Source organism: Canis lupus, chromosome 9 (assembly GCF_003254725.2).
Source record: "Canis lupus dingo isolate Sandy chromosome 9, ASM325472v2, whole genome shotgun sequence".
NCBI lineage: Eukaryota > Metazoa > Chordata > Mammalia > Carnivora > Canidae > Canis > Canis lupus.
In genome coordinates, this window is record NC_064251.1 from 23718511 (window position 1) to 23746215 (window position 27705).

Consider the following 27705-nt stretch of genomic DNA (forward strand, 5'->3'; position numbering starts at 1 on the left):
CCGGAGTGCATTTCCGTGCGTGTCCACCAGATGGCCCCTCAGGCTCCAGTCTGGATCACATCAGACTCCTAAGAGCATTCTAACCAGCGTGGAGCGGGTGCGGCCTATAGCCACGCAGGGCGTAATGACGTCATGAGTTGCTGTGCGGTTTCTTGCCCCAAGTCGCTCAGTCTGAGCCACCGCCTGCCTCCCGGCCCCCAGCTTGGGGTCTGGGTCTCGGTTCGCGAGGCTGGTACTCAACCGCCGCCCAGTGTGTCCGGCGCGAGGGAGGAAGCTGCAAAAAAGAGGGATGTGAGCGCCGAACTGGGATTCAGACTTCCTTGTCAGATTTTTGCAAATGCTGTGAATCAGGCATAAAATCCCTGCAGCCTGGGAGTGCGGATGGGGGGGGGGGGGGGAGTCGCCTGTGGACAATCAGTCCAGTATAAAATATACGGGTCCGCTCTTTGTACGGCCCAGGCTAGCACGTTCGGGGCGCGGAGTTGTTAAAAACAGCTTCAGAATGTAGCCTGCTGGAGGCCCCCCTGCTCTGCCCTGTATTGTGAGGAAAGCAGGTGGAAGTTCCTATTGGCAGAGGCTTAGGGGCGCCTGTTTGCATCCAAACACACCGTAGTGCAATGGGGAGCAGAGTAATAGTGCACCTAAAGAGAATCTAAGAATCCCCAGGGGAAGGAAATTGGACCAGAAACTCTGTCCACTTATTTTTCAAAGGAATTCTCCAGTGATTCTGCAGGAGGAAGATGGAGGTTCCAAACTCTTGAGACACAAAATAAAAACTCCCTATCTTTAAACTTTTCTCTCTCCTGTAGCTGAAGTCCTAAGGTGTTTTTTTTTTTTTTTTAAGATTTTATTTATTTATTCATGAGAGACACACAGAGAGAGGCAAAGACACAGGCAGAAGGAGAAGCAGGCTCCATGTAGGGAGCCCAATGCGGGACTGGATTCCGGGGCCGCGGGATCACGCCCTGAGCCAAAGGCAGATGCCCAACCGCTGAGCCACCCAGGCGTCCCAGAAGTCCTACATTTCAAACCAGGTCAGACCCTACAAGACAATCTAGCTCTGCTATAAGGGTATAAAGGACAGAGAATATGTTTTGATCATATTCTTTATATTCATATATAGAGAGGGTGTTCCTTGTCTCCCCTTTGTCATTCTATTGCAGCAAATAGCTCCTTGCACTAAACAACTGCTTGCTGAAGGGAAAAATGTTTTCTCCAGTTTTAGGGAACGTGTCTTGACCAATTCTTCCCTGTCTCTCTTCCCCCTTGGGCTGTGGGATGGATAACAGGACTTTTGAATCATTGCTGGAATCAACTCGTTAAAGCCTCTTCTTCATAACGCCAATCTAACTGAAGGTGGGCGAGAAGGGTAAAGGAAGAAAACAGAAAACAGATGAGCTTTGTTGTTCATCCTTACGAAGTTACCCTTCTGGATAGTTAAGGTGTTAGCTCACCTCTTTATTAAGTATACATCACAAGAGAAAAACAACCAAGTCAGCAGATAATTACTCAGGATGTCTTTGAGCAATGTAGTGAGGCATTGGAAGATGCCCCAGAATGGGGGAGGATGGCTTAACACAAAGCTTTTGGCAGTTGATCATGAATTCTTGTTGAGTGAGGGAACTAGCCGGGGGAGGGGGTGGCTAAGAATGGGGAGAGTCTGAGTCCTGAGGCCAAAAACCTTGGAGAAATTATTCTTCTCATAAAACTACTTTGAAAGAAATTAGTGAAAGATGTTAAAACCCAGCTTTAGGCAGAGGAGGATGGTATGAACCCACTGGTTTTATAAGATTGCAATATTCATATTTGCAGGTCCATATGGCAAGCCCACATTACTTCCTCCCACAACCACCCTGAAATGAGGGCAGAGAAGGGAAAGGTGAAATAAGATACTATCACAATTTCTTTTTAAAAGTTATGGGTCAGTCTTATTCTTGGGTACTATTTTTTTTAACTTATCTGCATTTCTTTTCTTTTTTTAAAATATTTATTTATTCATGAGAGACACAGAGCATGAAAGAGAGAGACAGAGACACAGGCAGAGGGAGAAGCAGGCTCCCCATAGGGAGCCTGATGTGGGACTCGATCCTGGGTCTCCAGGACCACAACCCAGGCTGAAGGTGGCGCTAAACCGCTGAGCCACCAGGGCTGCCCCTCTTTTTTTTTTTTTTTTCTTTTTTTTAAGATTTTATTTATTTGTTCATGAGAGACACACACACACAGAGAGGCAGAGACACAGGCAGAGGAGAAGCAGTATCCATGCAAGGAGCCTGATGTGGGACTGGATCCCAGGGCTCCAGGATCATGCCCTGGGCCAAAGGCAGGCACTCAACCGCTGAGCCACCTAGGCATCCCACTTATCTGCATTTCTTTTTGATATACTTGAAAGTTGTCTTACTCTTGTTTTGGGTTTGTACCATAAATAAGTCTGTCCCAGTCCCTCAACTCGAGTCAAGAGCACCCTAAACCCTCCTCTTTGAAGATAAGCTGCTTTTATGATCTTCTCACTTTAGAATCTAGATTCTAAATTCTATACCCTTGTAGTTCTCTCGGCATTTTCCAGCTGGACCGTGAACAGTATAATAGTATTTATATACACATGATCTATATGTAGTATGATAATGTCTATTTTTTTCTTGGCAGAAGTTAAGAAAAACACCAAAAGACATTTCATCCAAAGTGAAATAATATTTTCCATTAATTCCAGTAAAACTTGATTTGTAAAAGCATAAGTAGGAGGAATTGGAACAAGAAATTAATTATTTGTGGTTTTGCTGAAATGGTTCATAGTTTTAAAATTTTGAAATTTTCTACTTTTAAAGGATTTAAGCATTAGTAGATGGGTTGCGGAGCTGAAGGGATAGGGGGAGAGGTAGAGCTGGATAGGTAGAAATTGCTTATCTTGGGTGATTAGGGTTTCCATCATCTTCGGCCTGATGGCTCTAACATACCCTTGGGTATTAAGGACATGGCACAGTGAGGTAGGGAAGGCATTAGGAGGCAGGAAGCAGGTGGAAAAAGGCAAATTAGGAGGCCTTGGTCAGCAGCTGCAGGAGGGAGAGGCCAGCGTAAAGGGCACAGAGTCTAGGGAGGGTGTCTGGGTCCCACATGTACTGGGGGCCCGATCTCTGCACTTCGAGGCCACTCAGCCCCACTAGGGCCTCTGTGAGGGTCAGTTCCTCTTCCCCAAGGGAGGAGAGCAGGTCAGGCTGCAGGGGGAAAACACCCTCTTTATCCTGTAGGAAACTGTGTTCCATTGTGCTCTCCACCTGCAAGGAACCAAAATAGCATGAAAAGAAAGAACTGGAAACCTGTCTTCCTTTCTCTTAACTCATAAAAACCATGGAGAGGGCTACCTTTCTCTTATTATAACTCCCTTCCTTGCATTACAACTCCTTGTGAGCCTTTTAACAATCCTGTACGGTGGGCAGCACTTTTCTTTTTAGCCTTATTTACAGAGGAATGAATTGAGACAGATTCAGAGACATGAAGAAATTTTCTCACATCACTGGGCTGTGGATAAGCTAAGCCAGGGTTTTCTGTCTTCTCAAACTGAAAAACCCAGATAACTGCCCAGAAATTCACTCTTCTGGTTGCGAAATAGCAAACAAGGGAGAGCATGGAGAAAAGTGAGCAGTGGGCATGAGCCCCTGCCCTATGACAGAGGCCCTCCAGGACAGTCTTTCATTAGGTTAAGTCTCTCTTTCCATTGGTTCTAGCTGACTCCCTCCCAAACTCTCCCCAGCACCTGTTCTTTTTTCTCACCAGCTTTAGCTGCACGGATAGGATCTTTTTCTCCATCGATTTTATCAGTAGCTTCTGTTGGGCTTCACTTAGCTCTGGAGGAAAAAAAAAAATCAGAGAAATAAATGTGTGGTGCTGGTACAAAGGGGACTCCAGACTCCAGAGTGGTACACTTCAGAATTTCAGCATTAATTAATCCACACATTTATTCAAGGTTGAATGCTGCTCTATGCAAGGCACCTTTGCTGGGGGTATCAGGCAAGAAATCATACCTCTTCACTCAGAGAACTTGCAGGCTAGTGGAGAAGACAAAGCCATGTGCAGGGACAATATAGGGTTTTAAGGGAGTGATAGCTGAAGAGTCTACTTTGGTCTTGACATTTGACGTTTTTTAAGGGGACAAACATTGCAGCTTACTCCTAAAGGACCCAAGAGTTTTTCTAAGTGGGGCAATGTTTCATGCAGAAGGAAGAAGAGAATTCAGGGTAAGATAGAAGGTGTTACTCTCTGAAATTAAAGCTAACAAATTTCTATAAAAGAGATATGAGTTTAGCTATATGTAGAAATTTTAAATATGTAGCTGGTAAAACTAAGCTTACTTCCCAACTTCTATTAGCAAGACTAGGCCACTTTCTCAGATGATCCAAGGTGCCCAGATGAATCCTTAGAAAGGTAAATAATTTTTAAATTTATTTTATTTTATTTTATTTTATTTATTTTATTTTATTTATTAAGGCAATCTTTATTCCCAACATGGGGCTCTAACTCATGACCCCCAAGATCAAGAGTCACATGCTCTACCAGCTGAGCCAGCCAGGCAGCCCTATAACCAATTTCTTTAAATGTAGATGTAAACTACTTTGTGGTATAATTTGCTTGGCATTTATTCATTCATTCATTCATTCATTCATTCATCCATTCATTCATATATCTGAGAATTCACCTAGGGATTCATTCCTATCACCGAAAAGGTATATAAATGAAGACCTTATTCTCTATTTACCTGTTAGGGCTCCAAGGAAATAGAGGATGCCACCCATAGCCTCCTTTGATACCAAGACATCTTTTGGGAGTGCCTCCAGGGTCACTTCATGTCCTTTGTCTAGAGCCCCTTCAAGCTGTGGGAAAAGGTGGGTGACTATTTAAGATAACACAGGTAAGAGGCCCAGCACAGTGTTTGGCACGTCACAGTCCCTTGAGATGTGTTAACCATCTCTCACGTCCTTTCTTTTCTTTCTTTCTTTCTTTCTTTCTTTCTTTCTTTCTTTCTTTCTTTCTTTCTTTCTTTCTTTCTTTCTTTTTCTTTCTCTCTCTCTTTCTTTCTTTTTTAAAGATTTAATTTATTCATGAAAGGCACAGAGGAAGGCAGAGACATAGGCAGAGGGAGAAGCAGGCTCCCCGGGGGGAGCCTGATGTAGCACTCTATCCCAGGATCCCGGGATCATTGCCTGAGCCAAAGGCAGATGCTCAGTCACTGAGCCACCCAGGTGCCCCTCATGTCCCTGTTTCTTATTTCAAGGTATCAAGTCCTGAAAAGTACCAGACTCCTAGATTCCTTGGTCCTTGAGCCTTGAGCTCTGGGAAGGAAAGGTTCCTTCCCATCCCCTTTCCAAGAAAGGGCCCCGCTGGCCTTGCTGCCTACCCTCTGTCTGTCGGCAAGGAGCACATGCTTTCAGGGAATCTGCACTGTTTGCTCTTTTCCAGGGGCACGAGGGGAGCAGTGGCAGCCAGGCAGGCTGGGGGTACTTGGCCAGCCTCTAGGAAGACATCCACTATCAATTCTCCAGGCCCACTGACCACCTTCTGTCACATCAGATCCCCTGTGAGTTACAACACCCACACACGCTCCCACTGGCAATCTTCCTCTGGGAACTCACCGTGAGCTCCAAGTCTTGTAGCTCCTTTTTCTTCCCAAGAAGTTTACTGAGGGAGGTGAGCAGGGATCTTTGCCCTACCCTGCTCAGCTTCTCCACTTCTTGGATCTCTCTTTGAACTTCTTCTTTTAGGGTTTTGAAGTTTTCATGTTCCTCCCCTATTGAGATAATAAATATGGTAGACAAAGTGCCCTCCATTTGGCAGCCTTCCCACCCAGCCCCCTTAGGGCCCTGTGCTCTGCTCCCCGGCTGAGCCTGGCCTCTCTTCTTGACCAGGGAACATGATTATGAAGTTTCCACGAGCCCTGACTTGAGGTGTTGTTGGGGATGATCTGGGGCAAGGAGGTGGACCAGGACCCATATTATTATCTAAGCGAGCATTGATTCTCCCTAGGCTCCAAAGCTCTATCAAGTGTCAGTAGACAGTTGACTTCCCTTCCTCTAAGACTCCACATAAAGTTGAGAAGGAAAGTCTATTTCCCCTTCTTATGAGCTATTCGACAAAGAACGACTTTGGTGACTGAGTGAAGGCTAGGATGGGTGAGTCTTTATCTGGGGATGTGTGTGGATCAGGGGTAAATTGAATCTTGGCCTGACCCTCTAGTGGCCTGGCATCCGAAGAATATGTCCAGGAGAGTAACTTCCTGGGAGCGGCTCCAATCGCCACTGAGACTCAAGTGCTGGGACTCAGCACTTGTCTTTCATTCCTTCCACCCCACTGCCTTCATGCCAAAGTCTTGGGAGAAATTAAAAAAATTCCTTACCAGCATCAGATGCCAGGATGACTGAGGGGAGAAAAGAAAAGACAAGAATGTACTCCAAAACAGTATCCATACCAGGGGATGAAACATTAATGGGGGTTAGGAAATATATCTTGTCTCCTGGGATATCTCAGCCATATTAAGGCTATACTTGCTCCATTGATGGGAGGCAGAAATGGGGTGGGAGAGAAGCTAATGTGATGTGAAATAGGGATCCTGGATTGATTGAGTTGGCATCACTGTGAGTCAGTGACTCATCCTTCCTGGAACCTGGGCAGCAGAGCAACAGATGTGCGTGGGACAGGTTATAGCTAAGGAGGCCCTCGAGGACAGAGGTCTGAGGCATCAGAGACGACCTGGGTACCTTGTCCAAAGAGATCCCCCATCCACCACTTTTCCCTAAGCTATTGGAATTTCTGCCATGTTTTGGGACAGTTGTTTGCTGAGATCTGCTCTGCCATGTTCCCTGTCAGTCTTTCTGAGAAGAGAAGAAAAAGATTGTGGAGTTTTAAAATTCTACGTCAAGGTGTGCCTGGGTGGCTCAGGCGGTTAAGTCAACTCTTGGTTTTAATCACGATCTCAGGGTCACAGGATGGAGTTCTGTGTTGGGCTCTGCGCTCAACTCAGAGAATGGTTGAGATTCTCTCTCCCCCTCCCTGCCCCTCTCACTTGTGCTCTCTCTAAAATAAATACATCTTTAAAAAAAAGAAAGAAACGAGAGGAAACACTTACAGGTGAATTTCTCCTCTGGCTTTTCTGAAGACAGAAACAATGCACATATGTCAGCATAAAACCTATTTGTACCTTTTTATCTAGAGCGGATGTCAAGGCAGCTTTATCAGTGATCATTATAAAAACACACGGAGATTATGTTAGCTCCCCCCCCCCCATTTGGGAACACACAATATCTCTGAGTCTTATTTCTGCTTCTGATGGTGCCCTCCGGTCTCTTTATCTTTCTCTGTCTCTCTAGGGCAGTATTTATGTGCTTCTGTCTTTCCTAAAGAGGATAGATATTGATGATAGATATCTTTATAAAGGGACTTGTAAAAGAAAATGAGGGTCTTCTTGAGGGATTATGATATATGCTATTAGAGGGTGCAGGATATTAGCAGATAATGTCAGGGCTGGGCAAAAGATAGGGTAGGCAATGTCACTTACCTTCGGGAGGGAAGGTTTGCATGCTATCATTGCAGATATGTGGAATATCTGTAAGGGCAAGAGAGGGGAGAGCAGGAGGACACTTAACAGCTGCCCATCTTTCCTTCTTTCTTCCCAAGTCCATGGACTCTGCTAAGGATTAGGTCTCTGTCCCCAGATGCCTCAGCCAATCCCCTGCTCTACCTCTGTTGCTCTGTAAATCCTTTCCTATGACCACACTATTTTCTGCCTTGCATCCTGGTGCTGGTATCTGTGTTTGTTTCCTCCACTGGCCACAGACTTCCTGAGAGCAAGGCTGTGCTTGCTCATCTCTCTGCCTCCTGCCCCCAGCTAGCACCCAGGAGGTGCTCAGAACCCAGGGTGTTCCTTCCCTCCCTCTCCAGAGCCACTCCTGCACTTCTGCGCCTGGCAGTCGGGCCATGTACAGTATGTTCCTGCACTCATTCCCTGGCTTGCCACAAGAGGGGACCAGGACACCTTAGTACTAATGTTGGTAATGCTCATCTTGGGAGGAGAACATGCCAGTGTCTGCTCACCCCACTCTTCTTTGCCTTTGACCATGAGTTGTCTCACTCGAAAGGCCAGGATGCAGCCCTTGGGGATGGTTACGGCCTCCTTGTGGTCTATGGATCCCTAGGATCAGACAATGAGGATTTAGGAACCTGCAGAGATTGAGACATGGGGTTGGGGAGGGGAAGGCCTGAGTGCCTCTGGGGAGATGAGAAGTTGAAAACCCTTCATTTGTGTCCTTGAACGCCTTTCTACCCAGTCTGAACTTGGCATGCACTTCAGAGCCCTTCTGCATCATCCCTCTAACGATTTGTATCTCTCTTCCTGGTTCAGACACAGGAAGGAACTGGGCAGACCTGCTTCATCACCTGCCTGTGCATCTCCATCCCACCTGAGAGTTTCCACAAGCTCTGTTCCTTCTTCCTCTTTGCCATCTCATCCATGCCCATCTCCTCCAGGAAGCCTTCCATGACTAACCCTCCTCTCAGTTCCAACTCACCCCTTGAATATTTATACAAACTAGATTTAGGTATGTAGAGCATTGCTTATTTACATCAAGTTTTCCGAAGCTGTGTTCTTGGGGCTTTCACCTGCATGTCTCCTCCACGAGACCGAGAACTTTCTGAGAGCAAGGACATCTCTCTGGTATACTGGGAGCACCATGAGGAATAATCCATGACTATGAGGTTTTCCCTTTCCTGATAGCTCCCTGTGGCACCTGACATGGGGATCTGCTCACACAGAGCACCCTGGACCAGATTGAGGATCTGTGTTTGGCCCAATTGGGCCTGGATCTTGAAAAGCAGAAAGGAGTGTGTCCTTTCCAGGATCCTAGGTTGGCACTGATCAGGCAAAGTCAATGTGTTAATGCGGCCTTTGAGGAGAGGCTAAATGTGTGTGTGAACCAAACCTGTAGCCCCAAAGGAGCGAAGAACGGGAGGGAGAAGCAGCCCTCCGCCTTGCTGGCTCGCTCCAGGGTGACCTCCTGCACGGTCTCCACCACCTCCATCACCACATACAGGTTTTCCCCTCGGTTTCTCATCTCCTTCAGGAATGGGTGCTCAGCCGACAGCTTCCTGTGGCAGGAGAAACAGTAAGGTGCCACTTGCTTCTCTTCAGTCATTCCCGGGAGCTAGCCGGGTCGCCTTAGGGGAAGGGTGAGGACTCTGAGTCAGAGATGGAGGCTGAACCCCAGCTCTCCCACTGTAGAAGGGCAGCTACTCTGAGTCCGGGGAGCCTCATCTATAAAATGAGGATAATGACACCTCTCTCCAGAGAGCCTGAGAGGAAAACTAGGAAATCATCTGGCACTGCTCCTGGTAGGGAACCCAGTGGACCCTGATGGAGCCCAATGGAGCCTGATTCCAGGACTCTGGGATCATGACCTGAGCCCAAGGCAGTGGTTTAACTGAGCCACCCAGGTGTCCCCTCCCCTCTCCCCTCGTGAGATTAACACCAGTTCCTCCTCCCCACTTGCTTGCATACCGAAACAAGTCCTTTGATCTTGCCTCTCCCTCAAATTACCATTCTGTTTCTTTCCTTCTCTTCATTGCTAAGTATCTCAAAAGATGAGCCCCTACACACTGTCTTTACTTTCTCCTTGTCCACTCCTAAATTCTGTATAATTTGGCTTCTATTTCCACTCCTCAACTGAAATCCCAAGGACCTTGCACCCACCAAATTCAAAGACTTTCCCTAACTCTGCACAACACTGACTCTGCTAGCCAAAGCCTCCCTGAGACTTGGTCTTCTCTTGGCTTCCAGTCCCACTGTGCCACTCTGCTTCTGCTCCTACCTTCAGGCTTCTAATTCACATCCATTCTGTCTGCATCTCCTGTGCTAGTTTCTTTGGTTCCTTAAAATTTTATGTTCTCTAAGATTCTGTTCTCAGTTCTCTGCTGTCTGGATTTCTTTGAACATCCCCTCCCTGATCCCCACTCCTATAGTTTTCCAATATTTATATGGCCGACCACCCCATAGGGAACTTCACCTTGGCTTCTCTCCTGACCTCTGGGCCCTCATTTCCAACTACCTTAAAATGTTTCTTTTAAAATGAGATATAGGGGCACCTGGGTGGCTCAATTGGTTTAGCATCTGCCTTAGGCTCAGGTCATGATTCCAGGACCCTGGAATCAAGCCCCTCATCTGTCTCACTGCTCTGTGGGGAGCCTGCTTCTCCTTATCCCTCGGCCTGCTGCTCCCCCTGCTTGTGCTCTCTCTGTCAAATAAATAAATAACATTTAAAGAATATAAAATGAGATATAATTGGGGCACCTGGATGGCTCAGTCTGTTGAGCATCTGGCTCTTGGTTTTGCCTTAGGTCGTGATCTTGGGGTTGTGGGATCCGACCCCACGTTGGGTTCCAGGCTCAGCAGGGAGGTGGAGTTCTGCTTGGGATTCTCCCTCTCTCTCTCCCTCTGCCCCTCCACCTACTAACACGCTCTATCTCTAAATAAATAAATGAATAAAATCTTAAAAAATAAAATAGGGATCCCTGGGTGGCGCAGCGGTTTAGCGTCTGCCTTTGGCCCAGGGCGCGATCCTGGAGACCCGAGATCGAATCCCACATCGGGCTCCCGGTGCATGGAGCCTGCTTCTCCCTCTGCCTATGTCTCTGCCTCTCTCTCTCTCACTATGTGCCTATCATAAATTAAAAAAAAAATTAAAAAAAAAGATATAATTGACATATAACATCATATTAGTTTTAGATGTACAACATATGCAATGCAGTGTTGTTAACTGTGGTCACTCAGCTAATGTCTCACTGCACCCCCGAACTCAAAATGTCCAAAAGGCATCCAGAGTCTTTCTTTCCAAAAACGCTTCTAAAGTCTGTCTTGTTTCTGTTAATGTCATCACTTGGGGCAAATCTCAGCATAATCTTTTTAACATTCTCATATATTTAATGATTTATTTTAATAAAAGCTGTGTATACTTAAGGTGTATAACACTTTTTAAAGTTTATTTAGTTATTTATTTTTTAGTAATCTCTGTACCCAACATGGGGCTTGAACTTACAACCCCAAGATCAAGAGTCACATGCTCTTCCAACTGAGCCAGCCAGGTGCCCCACAGCATGTTTTGATCTAAGCTATCCATATAGAAATGATTACTATAGTTACACTAGTTAACATATCTAGCTCCTCACATAATTACCATTTTGTGCATGTGTGGTGAGAGCACCTAAAATCTACTCTTTTTTTTTTTTAAGATTTTACTTCTTTTTTTTTTTTTTTTTTTTTTAAAGATTTTATTTATTCATGGGAAACACACACAGAGAGAGGCAGAGACATAGGCAGAGGGAGGAGCAGGCTCCATGCAGGAAGCCTGATGTGGGACTCGATCCCAGGACTCCAGGATCATGCCCTGAGCCAAAGGCAGATGCTCAACCACTGAGCCACCCAGGCGTCCCTAAAATCTACTCTTTTAGCAAATTTCAGTGTACGGTATAGAATTATTGACTGTAGTCATCACACTGTACATTGGATCTCCATCAGTGTAATCTCTGACCAATCTGGCCTGCGATCAGCTGCCAAGTCCAGTCTATTCTTTTTTTTTTTTTTTAAGATTTTATTTATTTATTCACAAGAGACAGAGAGGCAGAGACACAGACAGAGGAGGAGCAGGCTCCATGCAGGAAGCCTGATGTGGAACTCGATCCCGAGACTCCAGGATCACGCCCTGGGCCAAAGACAGGCGCCAAACCGCTGAGCCATCCAGGGATTCCCAAGTCCAGTCTATTCTGTAACCCAGAGGTCCCCCAGCCCTGACAGCTTCTCCTTCTTTATTCTGACTGCTCTTCCCAGTTCACATCCTCATTTTTATCTCCGATGGACAGTGCAACAGTGTCTTGCCTGTCTGCCTGCTTCAAACCCCAGTCTCTCATCCTCTAGCTGCCATACTTCATCGTCTGGCCAGATTAATCATGACACACATCAAGGCATCATCAGGGTCCCCCTGAAGCCTACAGAATAGTTTCACATCCTTGACCAGGCACCTGGGCCTTCCGTCCACCTCCCACTTGCTCCACTCCTGCGTTGTCTGCTCCTGCACAACCAGATGTTCATGTTCCCTAGAGGTTTTGAGGTTTCACACCCATTTGCCTTTGTAATGTCCTTCTCTAAACCTGCACGTTCAATTTCTACTCATCTTTCAAGGTCTAGATCATGAGCTGCCTCCTCCGTGAAGTCCTTCTTCATTTCCCCAGCCAGAAGTCTCTCTCTGGCCTGCCACAAAACTCAGGCAAAGTCTTCCTATGGTACTCCTTGCCTTGGATTATATAGTTACATATCTTTTTTCACAACTCCTAGATTGCAAGGTTCTTGGACAAAGATGTTTCAGTACCTGGGCACCTAGTGGGGTGTTTTACACTTTGTTGAGGATATATAAATGTTTACCGGGTGACTTGCCAAGATCCCAGCTCTTACTTCCTGCCTCCCTTCTTTCAACCACTACTTAACTAATTAGGAATCAGTTCCCCTGGCAAGCCAAACATCTGAGGCACTCAGCATCAACATGGCATCTGCCACACCCCTTGTGCTTCTAGAATAGCATTCTTGAGAGCTACCTGGTGTATGGACAGGACCGGGCAGATGGCTTGATTTAGGGGAGCAGAAACTTCAGTAGGGAGCAGAAAAGACCCTTTCCCTTTTATAGAGTCATAGTTTAGGAAGGAACTCTAGAGATTTTCTTGGAACCCCATCATTTTTTAGGAAAGAAAACTGAGGTCCTGAGAGGAGAAGTGACTTTTCCAAGGTCACACAGCAAGTTAATGTCAATATGCTCATCCTCGTGTGTGTGTGTGTGTGTGTGTGTGTGTGTGTGTGTGAGAGAGAGAGCGAGCAGGGGGGTGGTGGAAGGATGAGAGGAGTGGTTAGGGGATGGCCCAGATGCACATATGGGCCAGAATGGTCATCTTTAAGAGCTCCCTTGTGCTGGCCCCATAGTCAGTGGTCACCACAGGAGTGAAGGTCAGTGTGAGGGCCTTTTAACTCGGGACCCAAGCACCCTTTCCATGCACCACCCACCCCATCCCGGTAGCCCCCCAGCCCTGGCCCTCTCACCTCTCATGGTGCAAGGTCTCCAGAGCTTTAGGAGCCACACTGAGTGTCTGGACCTCCAGGGTACTGCTCCTGGACAGCCCTGCAGTCCCCGTCACCTTGACTGTCTTTGGCACATCCACCTCTCCCTCCACTCGGGCATCCAGCATGTTCTTAAAGCTAAAGTTCCCAGAGTCTGTTGGATCTGCAGGAGAGAGAAGATGAAAGGGCCTAGGCTGAGAGGCATCCCTCTTCCTCTGCCTCCTGGGAGAACGTTGGGCTACATGACACCAAACCACATCTGGGCAGAGGGAGTTTCAGGCTTCTCCTGGTAAGCCAACCCCTAGCCCCCATCGTTCAGTACCCAACACCATACTCAAACTGACCTGAGGGTGAGCTGCCAGGTTCAAGCACATCCAGGAGGGTGTAGTCAGTGCGGACATAGCGGGCACCCCAGAAGAGAGTGCTCTTCCTCTTCCTCAGCACCAGGCAGAAGGGATGGAAGCGCTTGAAGTCTATGAGGCTGTCAAGGGGTGTCAGGTCCCCTCGAGGGTTTAGTTGTCTGGCCAAGGCCCGGGTGACATTTTCAAATATGGTCATTTTCTCTGTGGAGGTGGGGGAAGATAGGAGGTGACAAGCTGAGAGACCAGGAGATGGTAAGGCCCCTGCAGAGAGAGAGATCACCTGGCTCTGGGGGAGAGGGTGCCTTTAAAGAAGCCTAGACTCTAGGAGTGTTGGAATTGAAAGGAACCAAAGGAGTTCCTCCATTTATGATGAGGAAACAGCCCTGAGAGCTGAGACTACCTGCCCGGAAGTCACATGGCTGGTTAAAGAAGCCAAGGGCTTCTGTCAAGGGCTCTTTGCTTATCCCTCGTTCATGTTCCTCATGGAGTTGGAGCCTGGCTGGAACATCTCATTAGTGATGGAAGTAAAGCTCCTCTCATACAACTATGCCCACCTTGTCTTCCCCAGAGAACTCTGATGTCTGAGTCCTAGGGTTCCAAGGAGGGGGGCAGCCACCACTGGTGCCGAGGGCCTGAGGGGGCGGATGCGGTTCACCTGGCCCAGTTGCCCTTTCTTTGGGTGGGGGTCACTTCCCTGTACCCTGTGCTTCCCTTGTGCCACCTCCTGCTCCTGGCTGTGAGTAGACCCACTTCCTTCCAGGTGCCATCCATATACCCAGGCATTTCAATCTTTGCCTTTGCTCCCCCTGCTTGTACTACACTCCCTCCCAATGAATCCCCATTCATCCTTTAAGATTCAATTTGGGTCACCTTTTTCATGACTCTCTTCTCGCTCCCCTACAGGCAGCTAGTCACTCTATCCTGTGTCCCCAAAGCACTTTATATGTGCCCTTCAGAAACACCTGCAACCTCACGTTGTTACGATCTGTTCACCTGACTCTCGCCTACTCGACTGTGGCCTCCCAGAGGGCAGGAAATGAGTCTTAGTCATCTCTGTAGTGTCAGCACCAAGCACAGTGCCTGGTGCAGGCCTGGAGCCTTTCAAATGTTGTGGAAAGAATGAATGAAGAAATGAATGAATGAATGTGGCCCTGGGAGACGTATATTGGGGCAAGAGGGTCCTGGAGATGTGGGTTCTGCAAGAGCCTGAAACTTCATAGTCTCAGGTCCCTGTCTTTGAGGTTCAAGTCTAGGTGCTTTGGGTGGGTGGCCAGCTGGCACAGCCGTGGGTGGAAGAGGACACAACCAGCTAGCCCAGAACTGCCTCACCACCCCCGTGGGCACCTCACAGAGTCAGAGAAGCAGGAGGCACACACATAGGTGCACGGGGCCACCTGCCAACCGCATAGGTTCCAATGTGTCTTTTTCACCCCTCATTCCTAGGTGGGCCAGGATGGGACAGGACAACCTCCAGGGGTTGGCCAGATGCCCCTGGGAAGGCACCAGAAGACTTCTGTCTCTTCCCTACCAGAGAGGTGCTCACAGGACCACTTCTCACATCTCTCTCCAAAGCCTATGAAGATACCTACATCCCCCCTTCCCGGGCTCTAAGGGACTTCTAGGCTCTCCTCTTCCCACCCATGTTCTTGTTCATCCCCAGAACACTCCCCACCTCCCCTGATGTCATCAAGTGCTTACCAGAGAGCAGTTCTAGGTCTTGTCCAGCAGCTGCACCTGGGACAAGAGCCCAGGACTCTGCAGGTGAAGAGAGCTACTGGTCCTCACCAGGACGGGCTATAGCTTTATGCCTCTCTGGAGTCAAGGATGTAGGCTTCCAGGGACCCCGCCTGCCCTAGTGACCCCACCCCTCTCCTGCTCTACTTCCAGGAGAACAGCATCAACCTGTTCCACGTGCCCTGCCCCAGGCCCTGGGCCCTGGCCTCCTGAGGGCTGAGGGGGTGGGGAGCTGCCAAGCAGGTGCCAGTGTGGGTGGAGGGAGCCAGACCACAGAAAGGTGGCTACTGAAAGTTGATTTGATGGGCTGAGAGGAGAGGAAAGAGGGCACCTTTGGAAGAGGGGCAACAGAGAGGCAGTGGGAGTTGGGTGTGTGTGCGCGTGCACATTAGTGCACGTGTGATGAGGAAAGACATCTCTGTTCTGTCATCATCATGGTCATCAGGAAGTATCTAGGATTCATGATGAGACCTTGTGGATGTGATAAGGGGATAAGAAATCTTGTGTGTCTACAGATTCCAGCAGAAAGCAGAGAGCCTGAAAAGTTGTCCTCCATCTCTCTGCAGGTCTGTTGTCTATCACTCTCTCCCTCCCTTTGTTTTAGCTACATATACATATCAATGGCACTGCTAGCCACCTCTGTCTGTGTAGGCAGAGATGGAGAGAGACCAAGTGGTTTTCTGTTGTTTTGTGTTCATTGTGTAGGCTCCTCTTGGAGTGTTGTACCCACACATACTAGCACAAACATAGGCAGAGGCAGAGCAGAATTAGTGGCAAGGCTAAGGGGCATCTGTCTTGGGAGTTGTTCTAAAGTTCATGCCTGATAGGAATTTTATTTTATTTTTAAAAATATTTTATTTATTTATTTATTTATTTATTTATTTATTTATTTATTTATTTATTTATTTAAATATTTAATTTATTTATTCATAGAGACAGAGAGAGAGAGAGGCAGAGACACAGGCAGAGGGAGAAGCAGGCTCCATGCACAGAGCCTGACATGGGACTTGATCCAGGGTCTCCAGGATCACGCCCTGGGCTGCAGGCGGCGCTAAACCGCTGCGCCACCGGGGCTACCCCTAAAAATATTTTATTTATTTATTTGACACAGAGAGAGAGAGAGAGAGAGAGAGAGAGAGGGAGAGAGAGGCAGAGACAGAAGCAGACTCCATGCAGTGAGCCTGACGTGGGACTCGATCCCGGGTCTCCAGGATCAGGCCCTGGGCTGAAGGCAGCGCTAAACTGCTGAGCCACCCAGGCTGCCCCCACATAAGAATTTTAAAGGGCACTTTACACACATGGTTGGGTTTCTAGATGACAAATCAAGATATTTCCAAGCAAGACTCCTATAGTGTTGGATATGTGTCTATGTCTGTATGTATATATAACCTGAATACAACTGAACCTGGATTCATGTTCTAACTTTGGGGCTCTCCTCGGTTCCACTCATTAAAAAGGAAAAGCTGCCTTGAAAACCATGAAAAGGGGCATCTGGGTAGCTCTGTTGGTTAAGGGTCTGACTCTCGATTTAAGCTGGGTTCGTGATCTTATGGTGGTGAGATCGAGCCTGGCATTGGGCTTTGAGGTGGGCGGAGGGCCTGCCTAGGATTCTCCCCTTCTCTCTCCCCCTCCCCTCCCCTCCCCTTTCCCCCATTGAGCTCTCATTCTTTCTCTCTCTCTCTCTTTCTAAAAAAAAAGAGAAAGTCATGAGATAAAGAGAAGTTAGGTCTTTACTGGAAGGTTATTTTTATTTTTATTTTTATTCATGAGAGACAGAGAGAGAGAGACAGACAGACAGACAGACAGACACAGACAGAGGGCAGAGGGAGAAGCAGGCTCCATGCAGGGAGCCTGATGTGGTAGGACTTGATCCAAGGACCCCAGGATCACACCCTGAGCCAAAGGCAGATGCTCAACCACTGAACCACCCAGGCATCCCCCCTACTGGAAGTTTTCTTGAGGGGCTGGTGGTGAATACCAAGAGCAGACCACACCACGCTTGGCAAAACTCCCTAAAACCCGAATTATACCTCTGTCCCCAAAGTGTCATTCAATATGACAGATGCTCCCAAATCTCTCTTCTCTGTGTCATAAAATAAAACCTCTGGGTCTCTGGTCCCTGCCCTCTATCTTTGGGCTTACCTTCCTTCCTATACCCTAGCCCCTTCTTGTGTGGCTATCTAGCATTCCTCCTTCAATGGCTCCCACCAAGGGCTTGGATGTGTAGGAAGGCTGTCATTAGTCATTTGATCCTGTCACATGGGCGCACATATGCAGAAATAGGTGTATGTGCTATATTCATTCCATCTCTACCAGTTTCCTATCTCTTCCCTTCTGTATCTCTTAATCAGTGTGTTGATGTGATGCCACTGTAATCAGCACAGTCCTGGGCTGTGCAGTCTCTCATCTTTAATCACCTCTGGAGAAGGTGGCCCCACTCCCCACCCTCTCACTGGCCCACCATTGCCCCTGTAAGACTTTTGGGAGTTTCCCACTGGTGTCTACCTTCTTTCCACTGGCTGCAGGTTGAAGTTTCCTGTCCAAGTCATCCTCCAAAGATCTGGAGAACAGTGATTTTTAGAAGTCACATGTGTATCTGCTCTCTCTGAGAATCTCAAGAGTCCATGTCACCAGCTTTCTTTCCTCTGACCTGGATGTCTTGCTCCTTTCATATCTCTCGCCCTCCTTCATTTGCTCTGGACCCAACCAGGCCTGTCCTCGTTCTCCTTATGCCACCCCCCATCCCACCTCTGTCCCATCGCACCATTCTCCAAACTGCCTAATGGTGTTCTGAGAAGGCGGCTCTGAGGTTATAAGGCAAAGAAGAAGTAAGGGCTTGGCGCCAGGCAAGTTGAAGATCTTTTGCTTTTGTTGGGCTTATCCCAGTGCTGTTCCTCCCACCTATCCAGGATACCCTGTCCTTTTTTTTACTTCTCCAGCCCCCTTCCTTGTAGTCTTACGGATAGGCTGCAGAATCCTCCCCCCGCCCTTTTTAAAAGATTTTATTTATTTATTCATGAGAGAGAGAGAGAGAGAGAGAGAGACAGAGACACAGGTAGAGGGAGAAGCAGGCTCCTAGCAGGGAGCCTGATGCGGGACTCCATCCCTGGACCCTGGAATCATGCCCTAAGCTGAAGGCAGGTGCTCAACCACTGAGCCCCCCAGGCGTCCCTGCAGAATCCCTTTAGAGTCCAGAGGCTCCTTCTCCTCAGAGTCTGGGTTTATCATCAGGGGAATCTGGGATATAATTTAAATTGTGCTGCAAGAGAATTAATTTAGACTAATTCGTAAGAGCTGTTAGGTCAATTAAAAGTGACTTACTGAAAACAGGAGGCTGGGTGGTGCTTGGTGTTGTAGGTGGCAGGCTCTGCTCTCTATCTCCCTCTGGTGGTCACTCAGGGGAGGTAATGGCCATGATCACCTCTAATGTGGGCACCAAGCTAGGGATTCCTGTGTAGTTGCTGGAAAATGGGGCTCAGGGAAGGGAGCTGACCTAGGGGAAGAAGCCACCTGTTCTCTGGGAACCTGAATATCTCTCTGCCCCATAGAGTGCACTGCAGACGCAGACATTGGGATGGGCTGTTATTTCCTTACCCATTTTTCCTTTTATTATTATTTTTTTTTAAAAAAATATTTTATTTATTTATTCATGAGAGATAGAGAGAGAGGCAGAGACACAGGCAGAGGGAGAAGCAGGCCCCATGCAGGGAACCTGACATGGGACTCGGTTCCGGGTCTCCAGGATCACACCCTGGGCTGAAGGCAGCACTAAACCGCTGAGCCACCCGGGCTGCCCCCCCCCTTTTTTTTTAAAGATTTTATTTATTTATTAATGAGAGACACACACACAGAGAAGCAGAGACACAGGCAGAGACACAGGCAGAGGGAGAAGCAGGCTCCATGCAGGGAGCCTTTATTATTTTTTATTTTCTCCCTAGGAAGTGGCCAAAGAGGACAGAGAGGGTCTAGGCAGTGGAGTTCAGAGGGTGGAAGGTACTGATCCTGGCAAGAATGGGAAGCAGCTAGCACAGACATAATGCCAGATCTTCTCTGAGCAAAAAGAGGTGAGCTGGCTATGGAGGAAGACAGGCTGGAATGGAGGCGTGACTGTCTGGTAGAGGGGCAGGAAGAGCCTGCCCCAGGGGCCTTGCATTTTATATTTCCTATGAGAGGTTGGAAGCTTTGGAGTGCAGGTTGCAGACTGTGAACTATAGTTCTATACATTCTTCTTTCTGAGCAAAGTTAAACTTCTGGAATCCTTTCTTATCCCTAAAATACCTTGGGGTCTGTTCCCAAATTCCCAGGTTAGCTTTGGAGCCCAAGACAACTCCAAAGTCCTGGCTGAGTAGACACAGTTCAAGGTCTTGTGATACTTGTTCAACTTGCAGTTTGTGCTGAAGAACTAAAGAAGTGTGTCAAACTTCAAGGTGTCAGTCCCCGCTGCCCACAGCCCTCCACTGCCAATCTCTTGACCCGTGCATCCAGGGATGCCTCCTCTGTCAGTTGATCCCCCTCAGAACCCTAGCTCTTCCTGAGCCTGTGAAGATGCAGCTATAATGGGTGTTGGAGCTCTGTCCACTTCATGGTTTGTTTGTTTGTTTAAGGATTTTATTTATTTATTCATGAGAGACACAGAGAGAGAGGCAGAGACATAGGCAGACGGAGAAGCAGGCTCCATGCAGGGAGCCCAATGTGGGATTTGATCCTGGGACCACGGGACCATGCCCTGAGCTGAAGGCAGACGCTTAACCACTGAGCCACCCAGGCGCCCCTGTCCACTTCATGGTTGATGAAAGAGAAGCTTTCCTCCTCAGCTGTGATTGATAGGCCCCTCCTGATGGGACAGAGCCCCTAGATCCTTATAAAAGATTCCAGGTCCCAGGTGCCTGGGTGGCTCAGTTGGTTAAGTTATCTGCCTTCCACTCAGGTCATAAGCTCAGGGACCTGGGATTGAGCCCTGCATTGGAGCTCCTTGCTCCGTGGGGAGCTTGCTTCTCCCTCTCCCTCTGCTGCTCCCCCTGCTTGTATGCTCTCTCTCTCTGTCAAATAAATAAATCTTTTAAAAAAAACATGATGCTGGGCCCCAGATGGACGCTTGAAAGTTTGCCTCCAAGAGAACTTGGAACCCAAGTGCCTCCCCGTTTCATTGGCAACCCTGGGTCTATGCAAAGGCCCATTCTGCTTTCCCTAGTCCTGGTCAGGGAAAGCCAGGTGTTCTTGGCCAGCACCTGAAGGATGGATGGGTGGCATAGAGGGCAGGGTGGTGACAGGGCATTGTGCTCCCTGGTATAGAGGGGTCCATCCCCTGGTATGGCAAGGCTGCAGAGGCCTGCCAGGGCCTGTGTCACTTTTAGCTCCGACCTGAAAGTCCCTGAGCAGCTTGAAGTGAAGACAGAAGAGGCCTACCTCCCCCTCGATGAAATTCTAGTCCAAGGAGGTCTCCATCTGCACAACAGAGAATAAATATCATGAGATATTTGCATTTGGGGAACTGCCAGCTTCAGGGGTATTCTGCAGCAAAATTTAAAATTTCAGCACCTGCCACCACCCCTCTGCTCATTAGTGTCAGAGTTGAGCAGAAATGGGCACAGGTTAAGTGTCTGGAAATCTGAATTCTATAGAGCTCTGTTGGAGCCTGCAGTGTGGCTCTGGAGAAGTACCTTCCTCTCTCTGGGCCAGAAAAGTCATCTGAGGGGGTGGAGCTGCATGAGCTTTTGCACCCCTTCTAGTGCTCAAACTCCATTTTACCCTAGTTGTCATTCCCCACACCTGTCCTGTGACCCCCAGGCCCCTCACCGACTGGGTCAGGAAGGAACTCTTTCTGCATGGACACAGCCAGCAGCTGCTGGTGCTCCTTGCTCAGCTCTGAAGAGGGTAAAGGAGAGGAGATGGTGTGAGAGATGCAGCCATATTACAATCTCTTGCCCACCAGGAGAGGGAGAGAGAACATGCTCCTGTGTGTGTGTGTGTGTGTGTGTGTGTGTGTGTGTGTGTGCGTGTGTGTGTAGAGGCTAGGTGGGCTTGCTGCCTTTTCCCTGCAGAAAGAGACGACAGAGTTTGGACCCTAATTCACTCTGCTTGTAGTTTGGTGCCAGAGGGCGTGCAACCTGCGAAGGCACACAGGACTCCATGCTTGGTTTAATGCTCTGCTGTTTCCACTTGGAAAAATAATTCTTAAAAGTTTTAAGAACTCCTGTAGTTTTCATTTTGCACTGAGACCATACGTTATGTAGCAGGTCTGGCTCGGTACCACTGGGTCTAAGCCAGGAGACCCGCCAGTCACATCAGCCCCGCCCTCTACCAGAGCATCTCCACCCCCGCCCCGGATCTCCTCTGTCACCCCACCCCCGGCCCGAGGGAGCCAGCTCGGCCCGGCCCGGCCCGCCCCGCCGCGTCCCCGAGCTCCCGCGGCATCCCCGGCCCAGCTGGGCGGCTGCGCTTCCCGGGTCAGGCGGCTCAGCGCCAGGCGCTTCCTTCCGCTCCACCGCAGCCCGCAGCTCCTGAAACTCCGTGCGCTCCCGGCTCAGGCCCGATTGAGCTTTGGGTTCAGGACAGTGGTGACCAGGATCCTACCCCGCTTCACCCGCCGCGACACGACTTTATTCAGCGGGTCCCCCATCCCCTGGCCTAGAGGCCCCGTTCTGGGCCGTGGTGTCCTGTACCCTCCCTCAGATACCCCTCCCCAAGGGGAAGATGATCAGGGCAGGTTCTGCTCCTTACAGTAGTTTCCAGTGGGCACTGAGGATCCTGCAGGGGGCAAAGGGACACACCCCGTCACCATGAGTGGCAGCGATAGAGGAGCAGGAGAGCCCCACGGGGACCCGGGAGGGAAAGCTCAGCTGAGACTCCCCGGAACCTGGATGAGCCATTGGACCTTTCCAATGCAATCTAACCCGCCTCACAGGAGTCAAATTGAGACAATAGACAGAAATGTCCTCAAAGAGAAGAGGGGGGCAGCCCCGGTGGCGCAGCGGTTTAGCCCTTGCCTGCAGCCCCCTGCAGCCCGGGGCGTGATCCTGGAGACCCTGGATCGAGTCCCACGTCAGGGTCTCAGTGTGGAGCCTGTTTCTCCCTCTGCCTTTGTCTCTGCCTCTCTCTCTCTCTCTCTGCATCTCTATGAATAAATAAATAAAATCTTAAAAAAAAAAGAAAGAGAAGAGGGGAATTGTAAAAGATGAAGGTGCTATTAGGGGAACTGAATGAGAGGCAGGTATGGAGGAGAGAGGTCAGGTTGCCCTAATGGTGGGCAGGGATGCAGGGGAAAGTCCAGGGCTGTGGGAGGGGAGGAGATGGGCAAGTGTGTGTGAGCACAGCGGTGGGGCAGAGGAAGCATTTGGAAATTCCCAGCTGTGAACCCCACAGCAGTAAGGGGGAGATGGAATGTCCGCTCCGGCCTTGCCTGCCTCCTCCAGGGTGGCTTCCTCCAGCGTCTCCACAGCCTCAGTCACCAGAACATACAGGTTCCCTCATGCTGCCAAAGCTTCTTCAGCTCCTGTGGTGGGTGGAGTGGGGCTGGCTCTGAGTGGGTGGGGCGCTCTTCCTATCCCCCTCCAGTTCTCTTCCTTGCATCCCTGGGTCCACCTTTGTTTCTCCCTATCCATCCCTGGTCTCTTTTCCTTAGAAGGGTCTATGTGTGTGTGTCCCAGAGGGACAGGGCCCCTGTAGGTCCTAGTCCCAGTTCTTCCCTGACTTCCTGTATAATCTTGGACTACTCACTGCCCCTCTCTGGGCCTTTTTGTAAAATAAATATCTCTGCCAGCTCTGACAGCCTGTGCTGCTCTGGTAGGGACACAGCCCTCGGTGCCAGCCCTTCTTACCCAGCCTGGAACCCTCCACCTGCTCCCCTACCTCACCTCGCAGTATTTTCTTGGTTCTAGAGGACAGATATGCCCTTGTGCTTGTTCCCATACATCCCTTGCAGGAAACTCCACCAACATGATAAATTGCCCCTGACCCCAGAAGAAGAATTGAGGGCTGACTTCAGACACTCAGTCAAAAGACTGGAGTTTTTTTTTTTTTTTTCGGTGTTCTAAAAGAGGGAGATAGTGATGGCCCTACAGGCAGAAATGAGTATTGCGACTGGGAGCAGGTAAGATAGATTCCAGGGACCTGGAGGTGGTGGTAGTGGTGGTGGCAGTAGGGGACAAGAGCTGAGAGGCACTATGATGTGCTCATTCCCGATACTGGAGATTCTAGAGCCATCTTCACCCATCCAAAGAGAATTGGGCTTGAACCTTAGCATTTGCTTTCAGTGCCCCTCTGGGCTCACATGGCCCCGGTGCATGCCTCTGTCAGGGGAGCTGGCATCACTACCCTGTCAGGTCCCCACCAATGACTGCACTGAACAGGGTGCCCAATGCGGCCTGAATCCCAGGACCTGGAGATCATGACCTGAGCTGAAGGCAGATGTCTAACCAGCTGAGCCACCCAGGTGCCCCAGAGCATACATTTTATATCAAAACGATTTGCTGACTGCTTTATGTATCAGGCACTGTTTTAACTCTATAGATAGGGCAATTAATCTCAAGTGAGCTGCTATTGTAAACAAGAGAAGTACTTTAACCCTGTTTTATTTTTTTTCCTCCCAGCTACAACACCGCAGTTAAATACTGAGAAAATAAAAATGCAATGATACCTTCAAAAAAAAAAAAAAAAAAGATGACTTCCTCATCTTTGTATCTGTAGTACCTGGCACATAGTAGCAACTCAATAAACGTTTGTCTAATGAATGAATGGGCTTGTCTTGGTGTCTGTTTTGGCAGCTCAGGGCCTCACTCTGCTTTGTGTTCTGCCTTCCTGGTTTGGGGCACCATTCTTCATAAGCAGTGAGGTTGCTGGTGACAAAGTCTGCAGCCAGATGAGACGAAACTTTATAGTGGGAGCTCCTCTTAATCTCATGGGGGAGGTGCAGCCCTCCCTTTGGAGTAAGCTGTCGGTTTGCCTGTTTTTTTTTTTTTTTTAAAGATTTTATTTGTTTATTCATGAGAGACACACACACAGAGAGAGGCAGAGACATAGCCAGAGGGAGAAGCAGGCTCCCTCTGTGGAGCCTGATGTAGGTAGGACTCGATCCCAGGACCCTGGGATCATGACCTGGGCCAAAGGCAGGCTCAACCACTGAGCCACCCAGGTACCCTGCTTCTGGTTTTGAGGCTGATATGCCCCCTCCCCCTTTGTAGGAGAGCTCAGTGTTAGACTTGAAATGTCTGCATGTGAGCCCAGGACAGGAAGGGTGGGGGAGTTGCACCCTATTCGATGCTTCTTCACCGCTTCCCTCAGCCCCTGGGTACTCATGGTTGGCTCCCTGTTTACTTCCTTTTGTAAATAACGAGGCTTTGCAGATGCTCGAGTCTGTGTATTTGGGTAGATCTTGGTCTCCCCGGGTTCAGAGGTCCTCAAAGAGAAAGGATCCTATTTCCTCCTTTAGTCTGGCAGTTCCCTGAGAGTCAAGTTCATTGTCTCGCCCCCCTCAGGCTGGGAGCTCCCTCAGGGCTGCTCCAAGCTTCTGCTCCACAAGGCAGGAAGGAATTGGTAGTGGAAGGGCTGAGTGAGGGACTTCTCTTCTCCCACCCCTACCTACAGCCCTCTGGCTCCAGGATGCTGCATGTGGATGCCAACCTGGGTCCTGCCCCAGACCTCCCAGGTTCCTCTGGACCGGATATGTGGTCGGGCTCTCTTGGCACCTGACAGCTTTGTTCCTGGCTCCTGCACATCCCGGTGGGAGTGCTGGATTTGAAAGAGTGCATCTGTATCAGCCAGAAGTGTGAGAGGCAGTCAGCAAAAATGAAACTGTCCAACTTCCAACTTCCTCCTTGGCATCTCAGAACACAGGTCCTATGATCCTTGGTCCCTGGTAGAGGGAAAAATGGGGGAGAAACCAGTTATGACACCACTTTTTCCTGCCTGCCCAGTGGACAAATACAACCCAGAAGCCAGGGTGCAGAGGGACAGGCTTAGGGGTCAGGGACTGTTGCTTCAGGAGGGAGCATCTCCAAGTCTGTGGAGGCCCCACTCTGTCCAGCGTCCTGTAATGCACTGAGCTCAAGCTGTAGCTTCTGATGGCCCCTTCTCACCAATTTCTGATTCAGGACCTCAACTGCCTGGGGTGAAGGGCTCTCTCCATGGAGAGAGGAGCCAATGAAACATCTCTCCTGCTGCCTCCCAACCCCCCATCTTCTGTCCTAGAATCTCCCCGCTTGTCCTTCCTCTCCCTCTCCTGCCCTAGGTCCCAAGAGGGAAAGGAATTTGAGTCAGAGGAGGCCATGGGGATAACTAGTAGATAACGTTTAGTATCCAGGGCTCTAGGACCCTTCCTGATCTGGGTTCCAGGCAAGGTTTCCCTCCCAGGATCTTTTTCCATCCTGGGCTTACCTTGGGGAATTGGTGTTAGGTGTCCAGGTAGGGGAACCAATTCTCTGCAGATCTTAAAGATGCCATTTCTGCTGCTCAGCATGACAGGAAGTCAAATGAGGCTCCAGAGATGGGCACAGATGATAGAGTCTCAGGGCTCCGCCTGTCCCCCAGCTTCCCCGCAGATCTACGTAGTCTGTTTCCCAGCATTCAGTGATACATGTCCCAGCCTGACTTCAGGAACAGGTGGGTGAACAGAGAGGGACAGGAAGTGGTGGGGGAGAAACTGATGGAGGGTTTGATAGGGTCGGGGCCAAGATTCCAAGGCCCAGGCCAGGGTGTGGCTGGGGTGGAGGTCCAACTGCGGCCTGCATCTTCCCACACCCTTATTCTCTCCCTATCCCTGAGCATCCCTGGAAGTGGAGAGGCCCATGTCTCCTGAGAAAAGAGGATGGGGGGGTCCCAAGTTTTTCTGAGATAGGTCAAGTCGAAACTTCCTGGATGACATGAGGGAGCTCAGCCTTGGAGTGGTGGAGGGAGATGGCAAGAGGAGGTGGGGTGTTGGAAAGGAGACAGGGAAGTCAGGGTGGGTCAGAGGGATTGGGGAGGTGATGGGTTCCTCTTTGCTTCTCCTTGAGTGGCTGCTCTGTTTGCCCCAGGCCTTGCCCCAAACTGGGTGGAACCCTGGTTCAATGGTTCTTATCTTCAGCTTCTATTGTGGTTTCCCTGAGCTTCCCCAAAGCAGCTGTTTCCTCCCCAGAGGCCACATGGGTAGATCATCCTACATGGGGGCAAGGGATGGAGTGTGTTGACTCCTTTGGCCCCTTGAGAAGCCCATTTGGTAATAGAGATCTCATGTGGTTCCCCCCTGCCTTTAGCCAACTTGGTCTCCTCCACCCCAGGAATTTTTTCATTAACGTTGAGCACATCTAGTTTCCCTGTACCCCCAAATCAGACTCCCACTGAGAGAAAAGACAGATTGCTAAGAGGGTTAACAGCTCCCTCTTCCTTTGCTTCCTATGCCCCTCCAACAGGCTGGAAGCTGCCAACTAATGACTGATGCCTGGACCTTGTCCTCCATCCCTCCTCCCTCTTTGTCCTCCCTCCAGCCACCTCCCATCCTCCATTCTGGTTCCATCATCACTAATTCATAGGCCCTGGCATCCCTAGCAGATAGACTCCGGTGTCAGGAGCTGGGAGGTAGGACAGGAGAGAGGAGTTGGCATCCATCCTAGTGGGAGCACCCACCACCAATGTGGTGGTAGAGCCTGTGGTAAAGAGCTCAACACTCTCCCACTCCTCACTGTCAGGCCACATGCGTTCAATGAAATGGACAGTAGGGGTGCCCAGGTGGCTCAGTTGGTTAAACATCTGCCTTTAGGGATCCCTGGGTGGCGCAGCGGTTTGGCGCCTGCCTTTGGCCCAGGGCCTGATCCTGGAGAGCCGGGATCGAATCCCACGTCGGGCTCCCGGTGCATGGAGCCTGCTTCTCCCTCTGCCTATGTCTCTGCCTCTCTCTCTCTCTCTGTGACTATCATAAATAAATAAAGAAAAAATATTAAAGATAAATAAATATTAAAAAAAAAAAAATAAACATCTGCCTTTAGCTCAGGTCATGATCCCAGGGTCCTGGGATCGAGCACCGCATCTGGCTCACTTCTGTGGGGAGCTTGTTTCTCCTCCTTCTGCCTGCTGCTCCCCCTGCTTGTGCTCTCTCTCTCTCTGTCAAATAAATAAATAAAATCCTTTTTTTAAAAGAAATTAACAATAAAGAAGAGATCAGGGCATTAATAAAAGTGACTTTATTGATTTGTCCAGTGATATTCTGGGAGTGGCAGATCTCCTGGTCTCATCCCCCTCCAGCTCCCAGTGACCCATTTTCCGCTCAGACATAGAGGAGACCACTTTTCTCCTAAGGGAAAGAGCCTGTCAGCGTATAAAGGAGAGAGCAGAGAGATGGGGCATCTCTGGAAAAGGAAGCAGGGCACGTTAAGCCAGGGAAGTCCCCAACAGAGAGTATGGGGAGGGGAGCCTGGGGCCAAGAGAGAGGGAGGAACTGAAGGTGGAGGGGAAGGCTTCTCAGTAAAGGTGGAGAGAGGAGAGCAGGAGCCCACAGGCCCACCCTCC

General features: G+C 49.3%; 1 protein-coding gene and 1 long non-coding RNA gene across 2 annotated transcripts; one reads left to right on the top strand and one right to left on the bottom strand.

The window, feature by feature from the left end:
* The first annotated feature begins 105 nt into the window (after positions 1 to 105).
* On the top strand, positions 106 to 5648 carry LOC112655408 (uncharacterized). The gene is made up of 3 exons (XR_003133652.3): positions 106 to 1034; positions 4755 to 4874; positions 5449 to 5648. It is a non-coding gene; the product is annotated as an uncharacterized LOC112655408 (long non-coding RNA).
* Positions 2669 to 15351, bottom strand: GSDMA (gasdermin A). Its single transcript, XM_025440524.2, has 12 exons — positions 15193 to 15351; positions 13477 to 13695; positions 13115 to 13295; positions 8961 to 9126; positions 8077 to 8173; positions 7541 to 7588; positions 7112 to 7135; positions 6383 to 6403; positions 5622 to 5776; positions 4748 to 4862; positions 3766 to 3839; positions 2669 to 3269 (listed from the first exon to the last, which is right to left on the bottom strand). Exons 2-12 carry the CDS (start codon positions 13688 to 13690, stop codon positions 3027 to 3029), a joined length of 1338 nt encoding a protein of 445 aa, XP_025296309.1. The 5' UTR covers positions 13691 to 13695; positions 15193 to 15351; the 3' UTR covers positions 2669 to 3026.
* Positions 15352 to 27705: the final 12354 nt, after the last annotated feature.

Coding starts and splice junctions, on each gene's coding strand:
- GSDMA (XM_025440524.2), bottom strand. CDS start 13,690: ATGACCATATTTGAAAATGTCACCCGGGCCTTGGCCAGACAACTAAAC. Junction 9,127..13,114: donor GAGACCTTGCACCATGAGAG/GTGAGAGGGCCA, acceptor CTCCTGCCACAG/GAAGCTGTCGGCTGAGCACC. Junction 8,174..8,960: donor TCGCTCCTTTGGGGCTACAG/GTTTGGTTCACA, acceptor GTCTGATCCTAG/GGATCCATAGACCACAAGGA.